The 12411-nt window shown below is 39.8% G+C and overlaps 2 protein-coding genes across 2 annotated transcripts; both read right to left on the bottom strand.

Annotated features, from left to right (window-relative positions):
• Positions 1 to 1737: 1737 nt before the first annotated feature.
• Positions 1738 to 5704, bottom strand: LOC149820584 (glutathione S-transferase-like). Its single transcript, XM_089983571.1, has 3 exons — positions 5558 to 5704; positions 4415 to 4463; positions 1738 to 2183 (listed from the first exon to the last, which is right to left on the bottom strand). The coding sequence occupies exons 1-3, from the start codon at positions 5702 to 5704 to the stop codon at positions 1738 to 1740; spliced, it is 642 nt and encodes a 213-aa protein (XP_089839697.1).
• A 3447-nt stretch (positions 5705 to 9151) lies between these two features.
• LOC149820583 (glutathione S-transferase F13-like) lies at positions 9152 to 12281 on the bottom strand. Its single transcript, XM_089983084.1, has 3 exons — positions 12135 to 12281; positions 11723 to 11771; positions 9152 to 9648 (listed from the first exon to the last, which is right to left on the bottom strand). Exons 1-3 carry the CDS (start codon positions 12279 to 12281, stop codon positions 9203 to 9205), a joined length of 642 nt encoding a protein of 213 aa, XP_089839210.1. The 3' UTR covers positions 9152 to 9202.
• Positions 12282 to 12411: the final 130 nt, after the last annotated feature.

Raw genomic sequence — 12411 nt, 5'->3', positions numbered from 1 at the left:
AGGCAGATGAATGTAATAACCAAATGATTGATGGTTTCTCATAAATATCAGATAAAAAAAAGTGGTTTTTGTAAGTAAATGATTGATGGTTTCTCATAAATATCAGATATAGAGTTTGATAAGGGTTGGGACACCCCCTAGCAGCGTATAGCTGTAAATTGCCTAATGTACGGACGGTCACATAGATAATGTGATATTAATATTACCAGCACTCGTTGATGAACCAATCCTTGTGACTTACTGAATCATATAATAAAATGTAGTTCACATATTTTTCTGTACTGCTAAGAAAAAGAAATATTGGAAACAATGAATAATAAAAAAGGAATCTTTGTGCTCACATGGGGGTGTCGGTTGGTGGGGTTTGACCTGGACCCTAAACCCTATAGGGTTAGGGTTTGGTCATGATTGAAATCTGGGTTGTACTCGAAGGGTTCCATTACAATATGAAGCCAGATATGGTTTATGAGACTCGAGTCCAACAACCCGAGTTCCAATTAGGATTCTTGATTTTTCAATGTAGAAAAGTTTTAAAAAAATATTTTCACTAGGTCTAGTTTATGTAATCCCTAGGGTTTGTTTGTTCTTATGGTAGACTTGACTAGACTTGGGATCAGATCAAAGTCAAGATACAAGTTTGGACCTACCTGCATTAGAACCAGATACGACTCATTGTCACCCCTAGTTATATATATATATATATATAAAAGGCTCAAGAGACATCACCAAACTTCCCTTAAGAGAACCAGAGGACTTTAGGGTTTGTTTGATGGGAAACAGAAAAATAAAACAGACAGAACAACATTCAATGTTTGCTTAGACAACATGAACACACATGGATAATGGGTTAGATAACTTCATTTTTTATAGTACGACTCAATCCACCCATCGATATCTATGTTTTAACAAGTTTATTATGGATTTTATGAATTGAATCCAAATATGAAAAAAATAAAACAATCATAAAACAAATATGCAAACCATTTTTTGATTGATATTTTGAGACTAAAATCTCGGATTGGATTGGATTTAAAACTCGGATAGTTTTAAATCTCCTATAGGATTTAAAACTAAAAAAACATGTAGGGTTTGATTTAATTTTATACAAAAATTGTTTAAAATTTGAAACTAAAAATTGTCATATTACATTATCATAAAAATATCAAATCATATTAAATCAAATTAACTATAAAAATATTAAATCCTAATTTCAAAAAAAAAAACCTAAAAAAAATGGTTGAGGGCAAATTAAGTCAGTTAGGCAGGACACACACACCTTCTACCGCTCTATGTTGGTTGGGCATTGCTGATTTGGATGGAAACAGGCAGAACAACCAGCTGGGGTTGAAGGGGTGCAAGGGGCAACGGAGTTCCTGAACAAGGCAGTGAAGCCGTTGTTTGTTTGACGTAGCGTTTCAAGCAGTCGCAACCTGCTGTACAATGTGGGAAATATACTCCTAAGCCACATGTGACAGACGCATTCGAACCTGGCCCTTCAGCTTGGCATAGGACCCTGCTTACCACATGGGATACCACCTGAGTGGTCTGAGCCATTAGATTTGTTGTACATGGCAAACCAAATAGGGTAAACAGTAAACCAACCAAGTTGCTTAGCTGCATCAAGAATTACATACACTTACACATGCATGCAGATACACACATACACATATATGAGTGTGCGTTTTCACATGCGTTGCGACAATGCACACACACACACACACACACACTGCCCTTTCCTCAGAACTTCATGTTGGCTGATACCTTCTTCCAAGCAGGGCGAGATGATATGTCCTCCCACCAAGCATTGACATGCTTGCGTGAAGTAACAAGGCCAGCATGGGGAGTGGCCATGAGGTAGTGAGTGTAAGGCAGGTGGTGCAGATCAGCTAGGGAGAAGAACTCCCCAGCCAAGTACTTCCTCTTGGACAAGATCTCTTCATAGACATCTAGCACTTTGTCGAGCTTCTCGACCTGCGCCGTGATCACCTTCTCATCAGTTGTCCCTCCCATGGATGGCTTGATTACTGATTCATAGACCAAGAGGGAGATTGAAGGGTTGAATTGGTGAGCCTCAACCTCCAACCACACTCCCACATTAGCCATCTCTACTGGGTTGGTCCTTAGGAGATCTGTCCCACTGTCCTTGTACCTATGTGCCACATACTTTGTGATGGCCCTTGACTCTGTAAACACCAATACATATATGTCACAAATTCACTTCAATTTTGCAAATTTTCATTAGCCAACAAATAGGAAGGAAAGCTCATGAGAAGTAACAAGGTAGGGCTTGAAATCAATGTTGTAAGAATTGTCTCGGATCCTGAATCGGCCAACTTTCAACCACAAAAAGACACGTGTTACAAAATATTAAAATAATATTTAATATATTGAAAAATATTTTGACCAGTTTTTAGACTTCCGGTTCAGGTCAGTTCGGTATAAATTTGCTGAAGATACGATAGGAATCTGACAATTCAAGCCTATTGGTAATGATAATGACAACATTGCTTGAAATTTTAAGCACCATACTAATGTGAAACTGGAATACCAAATATGTTGTATGGTATCATGAACCGTGATTAATTTTCATAGATTTGTTTGCAAATCTAACCATGCAAATGCATTCGGTGTGGTCCATTTGCTAGGAATCGATTGTTGGATCATCGTAATCGGATCAAGAAATAAGATTTTTTATGTTTGAATATTTATGAAAATTAGTTGATTTTCAACCCTTAAAAGATCCTTCTTATACATCCTAATTGGATGATCCAAGAGTCTATATTTCTATAAAACCAAGCATCTACATGATCATATCCTTACTGTAAATTTTTGAAAAAAAAGTAAAAAAACTTATACAAATCTTGGTGGTTCATTCCAATAAACATATTTGGTTGGTAAACATATTTTAGTTACCCCAAACTAATTATGGTCATATTGTATACAATATGACATTATATTTCATCACCACCGCATATCTCAGTTAATCGAAGTGTACGTGGGGCCACTGGGAAATGTGAGATGTGTGGTAGCGATTGAATATAATGTGGGCCCCATTCTCACATCTCACGGTTTCCAAGGAGGCCATTAATGGGATCATTTGGATGGGATGTGTATGTGGGCCCCATTCTCACACATCTCACGGTTCTGAGGAGAGCAGTATTGTATATGAACTTATATCTCATCACCACTGCATGTCTCACTTGATGAAGGGCCATGTTTGCCCCATTCTCACACATCTCACCGTTTTCAGGTGAGATGTGAGGTGGGGATTGAATATGGCCAAAGATGGGTTATATGCAATATGACATAACTGCTCTCTACTCAAAAGGGTTGGCCTCAGAATGAATGAAATCAAGGGAATATATATGGTTTTAAGCATGGTGATAAATGCTTTTAAATTGGCTAAATAATAATATTTTCATATTTATACATATTTATCAGCAAAACTAAATTAATTAAAAAATAAAAAAGATTTGCAAGAAGAAATAAAACTATAAGTATATAAAAAATAAATATACCATTTTTCATAAAAAAAAAAAAACATCAAGACAAAAGTGTACATGTGACAATAAAATCATGATATCTGTGTTTTATTGAAAATATTGTCATATTTTGAAAGTATAACGACATTTTGACATATAAAACGATAACCTAAAATATCATTCTTTTTTTGTGATATATATTTTCAAAATATTGCCGACATTAGTCACACTAGTTTTAAGAACGAGGCATGCAAGTAAATATTCCATTATGCTTATTTTCTAAAAGTCGGTGGACATGGCATATATATTTGGTGATACTTGGCTATTTTTTATCATAATGTGGCAGTGACCAAGTTCATGAACTCTAGTGTTTTACTTATAGAAATGTTGGGTTTTCAAGAAATTGGTCACCTTTTAGGCTGAAAGAAATTAATCTGTGGTCCTATAAAGGATATTTACTCGTTGTCACTTATCCATGTTTGGCCAGGGTGGCTGTGACTAAGAGCCCGTTTGCATGTAATGGAAAAAGGGGGTTTTCTGCGAAAATGCATAGGCGCCCATGCCATTTCCCCTAGCCCCACAATGCAAAACACAAACATGGGAGCTGATTTTCTCGCGGAAATCAGCCACCATTTTACACGTTAGACCCCCCCTTTCCACGGATTCAGTTCCGGGTGAGGGGTGATCTGATATGTTTTCCACAAAAAGACGGTGCCACGGCACCTTCTTCCGTGACAAGCAAACGCACCCTAAGTTCATGAAGTCCAACTTTTGTACTTACTAGAAATGCTGGATTTTAAGAAATTGATCATCTTTTTAAGCGAACTTAAGCATGGTTTGTTAAGCTAATGACAGAAAGTAAAGGGTACTGTTCTAATCTAGAAATTCCTAATAATACACCCAAAACACATTATGGCTGAGAAATAACTTACCAAAAAGCTTGAGATCGCCATCTTCAAATGCAGGAATTTGGCCAAACGGCTAATAAAAAGAAAGAAAAAAGAAAAACAAATATCAGTTATCATTCCTCTCGAATCTCAAGGAGCCCAAGTCCCTAACTTGGTTCAACTGTTTGCAGCAGACTTGAGCTTTTGATGGCATAAGAAAGGCGAAGATTTTAAACATGTATAATTTCTTGAGATAACTCTTTGAGCCAAATAGAGGCCACTAGTTACTGAAGCGTTTGCATCGCTGTCCCCCGTCCATCCATGGGACAAAATAGCACGTGGGCCCCATGCATGTTCGTGCCCTCACACAAATGTGAGAAGTATGGACGCTTTTTTTCAGTGCATCCCACGGACACAAAAACATAATCCTCTGATGTCCCTCCTTCGACGGAACAGGGAGGAACGAGCACAAAAAAGGTGATGAATCAGGCGCAGGACACATGGACAATAGTGTGCTCGATGCAAATGCTAGACAAGGACACCTTGTAACTGTTCTAAACAAGGTCAGAACAAGACTAGACAAATTAAACAAGGTGTTCTTATCCAGCACTATTCATTAGTCAAACGCCCTTCGAGGACAGCCCTAGGCAAGGATGGTGGACACTACTAAAATGTTCTTTTTTTTTTTAAGTGTCTTCCCTGTCCTGTCTTCCCCTGTTCTAGGGTTAGGGTGGAACTCCCCCAGAAATGCTTTTTCAAAATTGTCCCGCTAGTCCATGTGTCCAATGTTTGCAAGGGACCACATATTGCGAGGATGGCGGGGCAACCCCGTCTGCATGCACATCCCCTCTGCCGGATTTTTTTTAACCGTGTTACCAACATTCTCTCCCCCCCACCCCGTTCGAGGGGAGGTGGAATGGTCTTTCACCATTCCTGGAACGTGCGTCCGCCACGTCCAGCGTTTGGCATGGTGCGTGTTCTTCATGGCAGACCCCTATCAGTTATACAACGATACCATTGGGATTTGAACTTGCAACGTCCCAACACAAGGTGATGTGCACTAGCTGCTCCTACCAGACAACCAGAGCCGCGGTTGGTGATTCGACCTCGGGTTACCGGTGTGATAAGGGAAAAAAAATACAATAAACAGATCAAGGTAGAAAATGGGAGGGAGGGTTGTAGTGATACATTGAGTGAGAGAAAAGGGTGCTGCTTGTGGGCACCGGCAGCCATGTTCACAGGCACCAGCTCGTACTCGATTCCCTTCTCCTCAAGGCAAGCCAGCACTCTTGTGCTGCATGTCGACCTTGCGATGCCATGGACCTTCAGACCCATCTCTCTCTCTCTCTCTAAAAATGTCTGTCATGACTCTTAGCAATCGTGATATTTATGCACACACGAGCATGGTTTTGAACGGTAGAAGGGCTGCTATAATGGTCCATCAACTACCTACCACGTTTTGACCTGCTACCGGTCTTTTCCAATACCTTTTCTTTTTAAAGGCAAGCTGGGGTTAGACAGACTCCTACCAGTTATACAACTATACCATTGGGTTTTGAACCTGCAACGTAACGTCCCAACACAACGTGACAGCACACTAGCTACCAATACACATTAGTTTCCAAAACCCTTTTCTATTAATACATTAATCCTTTTGTAGTCGCCGTAGTGGTAGCCTGTTTGAGGAAAAGGTGCTGACCCCTTCATCCCAAGTTCAACTCCCACCAAGTGTGTGGGTGCCTTAAATTGGTGACCTCCATGAGGGGCTTAGGTGTTGGTGAACCCACTCCGGGTTTAACTCGCGTGGGGGGCAGGCTCATTAGGTGACCCAGTTAATGTTGCATTCAATGGGGAGCAGCCTTTTACAAAGTCCTGTGATTCTCTTATTTGTTCACGCACTCAGCGTGGGCAAGTACTTTTCCCGAACTAATGTGTACTGGAACTGTGGTCTCGCTCAGAAGCCACACAAACTAGGGAGGATCAAGTGCAATGTGATTGCACACTTTTAGTGTGATGCTGCAGCTGATTACCCTTTATCTTTATAATACAGTCTGTCAGCTGTGAGGCACCGGCAATGGTGTAAGGTGAACAGGTGCAGCAGCACACTAAAAGTATGCAATTACATTGTACCAGATCCTCTCTGGGCACAAATGGGTTGGCCTAGCCATTAAAAGAAGCTCTCTTCACAACTAGATAATCAATGTGCATGAAATAGATTGAGCAATATTTGCTCATGTTTCTAAGATTATGGAGTGACACATTCTTGAAGATATTGGATATATTCAAACTAACCAGTTTATTTAAACAGATTATGATATTTATATGGAAAATCAGTTTAAATTTTTTTTTTTTGCAATTTTATATAATTTAGACATTTTCATGTTTTATTTTGCTCATAATTCACTTGTGTGTACTTGGCACTTCTTTTTAAATTTTGCTTTTCCCTCCCAAGAGCATTTTAGGCCACGTTTTGAAGTAAGAAAAAAAAATCGTATGAAAAGAAAATTTGACATATGCGAAGGTCCCATATGAAAAAAAAATTGAGAAAATTTGATTTATGCGCCAATTTTTTTCATATAATTTGAAAAGTTGGACATACTTTTTTTGAAATTCCAGGTATGCACCACGCTTCTCCTGAAAACAGCCAAATAAGGAACTTAGGTAAAATCTATCATCTTTGGAAAACGTGATTCCTTTTTGGTTTCTTGCATTGCCCTTTAAAAATAAAAAAATTATCATTCATCTCCAAAGCAAAGTGAACAGTTTGAACTCTTATAATAACGAAAGTTACTATTAGAATTTGACTCCTGCACTACAAGAAAAACCATGATTAGCGATAAATATTTGCGATGAATTTCTTTCGTCATAAATTAGCGAGAGAACATTATCCGTCGCCAATCTTTGAAATATTTTTGAAATTAACGACGGTACAAATTCCATCTCAAATCCATCGCTAATTACCGACAAATTGTCGACAAAAAAATTTCATTGCAAAAACTGTAGATTAGCGACAAAATATTTCTCTCATTAATTCTGTCGCTACTTTTCGATTTAAACCGTCTCACCTAAGGCGCAAAATTTTCCTCTTTCCCTCATTCGAAATTTAAACTGATGTGAGAATTAAACTGTTCCCAAACGAGCATTCTTGTGAGCAATTTTCCTGCCTCCATCCTGATCTTCCCCTTCGGCCCCATCGGAGCCCAGGCATCGAGAAGGTCAAATGACCACTGGCAATTCGGCAAGAGGAAGCTACCGGTGTTCAATCTGATCTAGTTCTTCTGATCGTAGATCATCTCATTCCACCTGTGCATCACCAAATTGGAGTCCTTGTAGCGATCCCAGAGGAGCTTGAAGACCATGTCAGTAAACATGGCGTCGTTGTCCATCCACCAGAGGAATTCGACCTCCAGGTGCAAGAGTAGGATCTTCTGAATCAACGAGAGCTTCGCCCAGAAGCCGACCATCTCAGCATCGAGGAGGGCCATGTTGTAGAAGATCTTGATGACGTGGAGGCGACAATAATCGATTTTGTTCTTGATCGATTTAAGAAGGTAATGGTCGCCCATTGGGTTTTCGCATGCCTTCGGCGACGAGCTGGTGACGAGGACCCTGGGCTTGCCGGACGAGACGAAATTGGGGAAATGTGGGTGGCAGGCGATCCATTCCGACCTCTACGAGTCCCAAACAGAGATCTTGGGGCCGAGAGAGTACGACTTGCTGGGATCTGGTGGTGGGTCGTCTTCCTCCTCCGCCGCCGTCGATGAATCGGTCCAAGTCCGGCCTTTTGCTGCCAAAATATTGTCCGACAGGGAGAAATTTTTTTTTTTAATTTAGGAACGGATTAGTGACAAATATTATCCGTCGTTAATTTAAAATAGCGAAGAACTCACGATGGATATTATCTATCGTTAATTTAAAATAGTGGCAAACTCGCGATGAATCATTTTCGTCGCTAATCCATCACTAATCCAACACTAATCCGATGCTAATCCATCGCTAAACTGTTTAGCGATGAATTAGCATCGGATTAGCGACTGATTTAGGTCGTCGTTAATCCACAGGTTTCTTGTAGTGGTGATTTAACCTGGGTTAAAGGTCAAATAGATGTAGTCCCTATTTTGGTAGTTTCCAGTGAAGCACAGGTCCATATTTCAAACTTTAGAAACATAATGATTTTATTTGGAATTAGGGGGAAAAGGTTATTCCCATTGTGACAAAAGTTAAAACCATTAAAATATCGGCAGCTCAAAATTCATGAAAAACTGATTTTTCTCTTTAAATCTTGCCAATAAAAATAAATTTTAAAATATAAAAGAATAATTTTATAAGGAAACCTAAATAAAAATATTTAAAAACAAAAACCATGCTGTTTTTCAGCATAAATAGCTGATAAAAACATAAATATCACATTTAAAATGTGATATTATGTTTTTGACTAAGAACTCGCAAGAAATTACCATTTTTAACTTTCGAGTAATTTCTCGTGATAATTTTTGCAAGTTTTTTCATAAATATCACGAGATTTGTAACTATGATTATCCCCTAAGTGAATTTTTCTCAAAAAAAATTATTTTTGTTTGTATGATGTGAAAATAGAATTGAGAGAGAGAGAGAGAGAGATTAATATCCCATGACCCAAAACATAAACTGGGCCCTTCTTAGCTTCACCATCAAAGACAACTAACATTAGGGTAACATTACTGAGAAAGCACAAACAAAGAAACCAAGGCATGGAAAACAACACCTTCCAACTAAGTCACACCTAAGTGACATAGAGATCACATCTAAGTTATGAACATTATTCCAATATGCTAACACAAGACCTTCAATTCCTCAGAACTTCATGTTGGCTGATACCTTCTTCCAAGCAGGGCGAGATGATATGTCCTCCCACCAAGCATTGACATGCTTTCGTGAAGTAACAAGGCCAGCATGGGGAGTGGCCATGAGGTAGTGAGTGTAAGGCAGGTGGTGCAGATCAGCAAGGGAGAAGAACTCCCCAGCCAAATACTTCCTCTTGGACAAGATCTCTTCATAGACATCTAGCACTTTGCCGAGTTTCTCGACCTGCGCCGTGATCACCTTCTCATCGGCCGTCCCGCCAAACATCGGTTTGAAGATGATTTCAAAGACCAGAGGGGAGATTGCAGGGTAGAAATGGTGAGCCTCAACTTCACTCCACACTCCCACACTGGCCATCTCAGCAGGGGCAGCCCTTAGGAAGTCTGTCCCATGGTCCTTGTATTGGTGTGCTATGTACATGGTAATTGCTCTGGACTCTGTCCATCAAGACCACAGTTGTGTGTCAAGTACGGATGCAGGATGCGACACGGGTTTCAGACACGAATTTGTGATTTTTACAAAAAAGTAGGACATTAAGGCACTTTTTTTTTTGCATGTTCAATATATGAAAGTGGTTTTAATGTGCCCCAAGGTGGGTTGGCGTAGTGGGTAGGGCCTTGGCTGCTAGACGGGCAGTCAAGGTTCGATTCTCATGGGCATCACTCCTGTGTGCAAACCAATATGCATAGCATAGGCCCCGGGGGCAGGGTTCCTGGCCTCTGATTGTTATGCTGCCAGCACGACAACTGTAGGTATATATGGCAGGCTGAGCCGGCGCGATCAGGTCATCGTGCCGGGTGCGGGTTTTTTGGGTTATAGATTTAAAAAATGGTTTTAATATTTAAAAATATTTTTTGACATAAAAATATAATTTTATGATGGTTGAAATTTTAGTACAGTATAGGCCATTGATTTTTCAACCCTGCAAAATCTTATATACCTGGTAAAATAACATGATTCAAGCACTGATTTCTAGTAAACCAAGCATGAAGATCACATCTGAAGGGTCAGATGTGAAAAAAAAAAACATCAAAAAAATTATTACAGTTTTTTACTAGAGGGTTCCTTACCCACAAGTGTAGCCAAATAGACCCAAGGGGTTTGATGCAGTGGGATGGGGCCTAGACTATTAGACAGACAGTCTAGGTTCAAATCCCATGGGAGTCACCCCCTACGTAAGCCCCAAGCTTGGCGACTCCCTGGGGTCAAGGGGTAAGCCCTCAGAGTTTTACGCCGACATAGACAGAGACTGTAGTATGGCAGGCTGAACCAGTGCGGCTAGGTCTGGTGGTTTCTTCGACTAAAATTCAAAAAAAAAAAATGTAGCCAATATTATCCCGAATGATTAAACCATTATAAATGGTGTCAAACATGTGCCGTATATTCAAAGCATGTTTTTCCTTCAATTGATATCCCATATCATGAAACAGAAAGCTGTGAATCATGTGAAAATAATCCAACATTCAAACCTCTAGTGCCATGGTGCCACTTATATGGCATTTGCATCTTGCAAATCCGATCCATTTGTGCATTTTACTTGTAAAAACCTTGATTTTGGTCTTTTTTTACCAGGTCTGGAATCACCATATATATTTCAGATCTAGATTCAATGCTAATGGGTCTTATTTGGATTCAAGTCGACTGAACAAAATTCTGATTCAGATGTGAATTGGAAGACTGGGCAGGATCCAACCCAATTTTATCCATCTGTGCCTCTACCTTATATGGGCATATGCCGTGGGCGCAATTTTTTTTCTAAGACCTGACCTAGCTAGGGTGGCCTATTATCCTATGGGCTTTCAGTTCAAATTTAGGGTGTGTTTGGATGACACTTGGAACCAAGTTAAAAACCTGGTTTTAAATGTCAAACCAGATTTAGAAATTAAACCGAGTTTTGTATCTATTTGGGTTACAACAAAACCAGTTTTATCCAAAACCTGGTTTGTGAAAAAACCACGCAACCCCATTCTCATTTTGGAAACTGTTTTTTTGGGGTGGTTGTCCCCTTAGGTAGTGTTTGGACTTTGGATGACACCCAAAACCAGATTGAAAACCTGGTTTTGGGTGTCAAACCATGTTTTGGCATCAAAACTTGGTTTGCAAGATACAAATGTAAAGAGCAATAGATGTGTGGTTCGGATACCAACTGTTTATTCTAATTGTTAGATCTCACGGTACAGATGGACTTAACAAAGTCTTTTTAATATCTTTGTAGGTTTAATCGTGTCAAACATACCACTACATTCAACTTAGTTTCAAGGTTTTGAAAAATGGAGGCCTCACAATTCATGAAGATTTAGGATGGCTTAAGATTTAAAAAATGGCCCAAACTTATGAAACTATAAATTTGCTTAGGGTGGTCTCTAATTCTTAGGGTGGTTCGTGCAAATATAAAAAAAATAGATCCACCTCAATGTTGCGGTTTTGCTTTTGGGGGATCAGATGCATGTAATTCAAGATTCAAGAGTGTGTGCCACCAATAAATCAACTATTCAATAAATAAAACCTCACCGAAAAGTGTGATGTCACCATCTTCCAAGGCAGGAATCTGACCAAATGGCTGCAATGAGAGGGAGAGATTGTTAGGTTATCATCAAAAGTAAGAGGATAAAATATATAAATGATACAGTCCAAGAAAGTAAGAGTTTTTTTTCATATTTACACCAATAAATTGCCCTTAGGAACATAGACCTAGCCACTGCCTTACTTATGGTCACTATCTTAGCAGCGTAAAACTCTGTGGCCTTACACCTTGCCAGGAAATCGCTACACTTTGGCTTGTGCAACAGGTGATACCCACGAGATTTGAAGCTTGACCACCTGCCTAACGACCTAGGTCCCAACCCACTAGGCCAAACACCTTTGGGAGCAAGGAAGGAAGAGCTTGGTTATTAAGGAGAGCAAGAAAGGGGTTTGTAATTACGTTGAGTGAGAGGTAAGCCTGCTGCTTGTGTTGACCAGCACGGACGTTGACTGGGACGAGCTCATAGTCGAGGCCCTTTTCGGCCAAGCAGGCCAGAACCGTGGCTGTGCATGTAGACATTGGCATCCCATACACCTTCAGACCCATCTCTCTCTCTATATATATCTCTCTCTGCAGAACCTCCCTCGCCTGAAGATAGAACGTATCTTCTAACTTGGGTATCCAATTTATAGAGAGAGAGAGAGAGAGAGAGAGAGAGAGAAACGTGGGGCAAAAA

This window comes from Nuphar pumila, chromosome 12, assembly GCF_984573655.1.
Source record: "Nuphar pumila chromosome 12, dmNupPumi1.hap1.1, whole genome shotgun sequence".
In the NCBI taxonomy this organism is placed as follows: domain Eukaryota; kingdom Viridiplantae; phylum Streptophyta; class Magnoliopsida; order Nymphaeales; family Nymphaeaceae; genus Nuphar; species Nuphar pumila.
Note: the sequence above shows the minus strand (reverse complement) of the source record. Positions and strands in the feature narration are given on the sequence as shown.

Excerpts from the sequence above, each read along its gene's own strand:
- LOC149820584 (XM_089983571.1), bottom strand. The coding sequence starts at position 5,704 with ATGGGTCTGAAGGTCCATGGCATCGCAAGGTCGACATGCAGCACAAGA. Across the intron at positions 4,464-5,557 it reads ACCCTTTTCTCTCACTCAAT|CCGTTTGGCCAAATTCCTGC; the intron begins GTATCACTACAA and ends TCTTTTTATTAG. Across the intron at positions 2,184-4,414 it reads TGGCGATCTCAAGCTTTTTG|AGTCAAGGGCCATCACAAAG; the intron begins GTAAGTTATTTC and ends TGGTGTTTACAG.
- LOC149820583 (XM_089983084.1), bottom strand. The coding sequence starts at position 12,281 with ATGGGTCTGAAGGTGTATGGGATGCCAATGTCTACATGCACAGCCACG. Across the intron at positions 11,772-12,134 it reads AGGCTTACCTCTCACTCAAC|CCATTTGGTCAGATTCCTGC; the intron begins GTAATTACAAAC and ends CTCTCATTGCAG. Across the intron at positions 9,649-11,722 it reads TGGTGACATCACACTTTTCG|AGTCCAGAGCAATTACCATG; the intron begins GTGAGGTTTTAT and ends CTTGATGGACAG.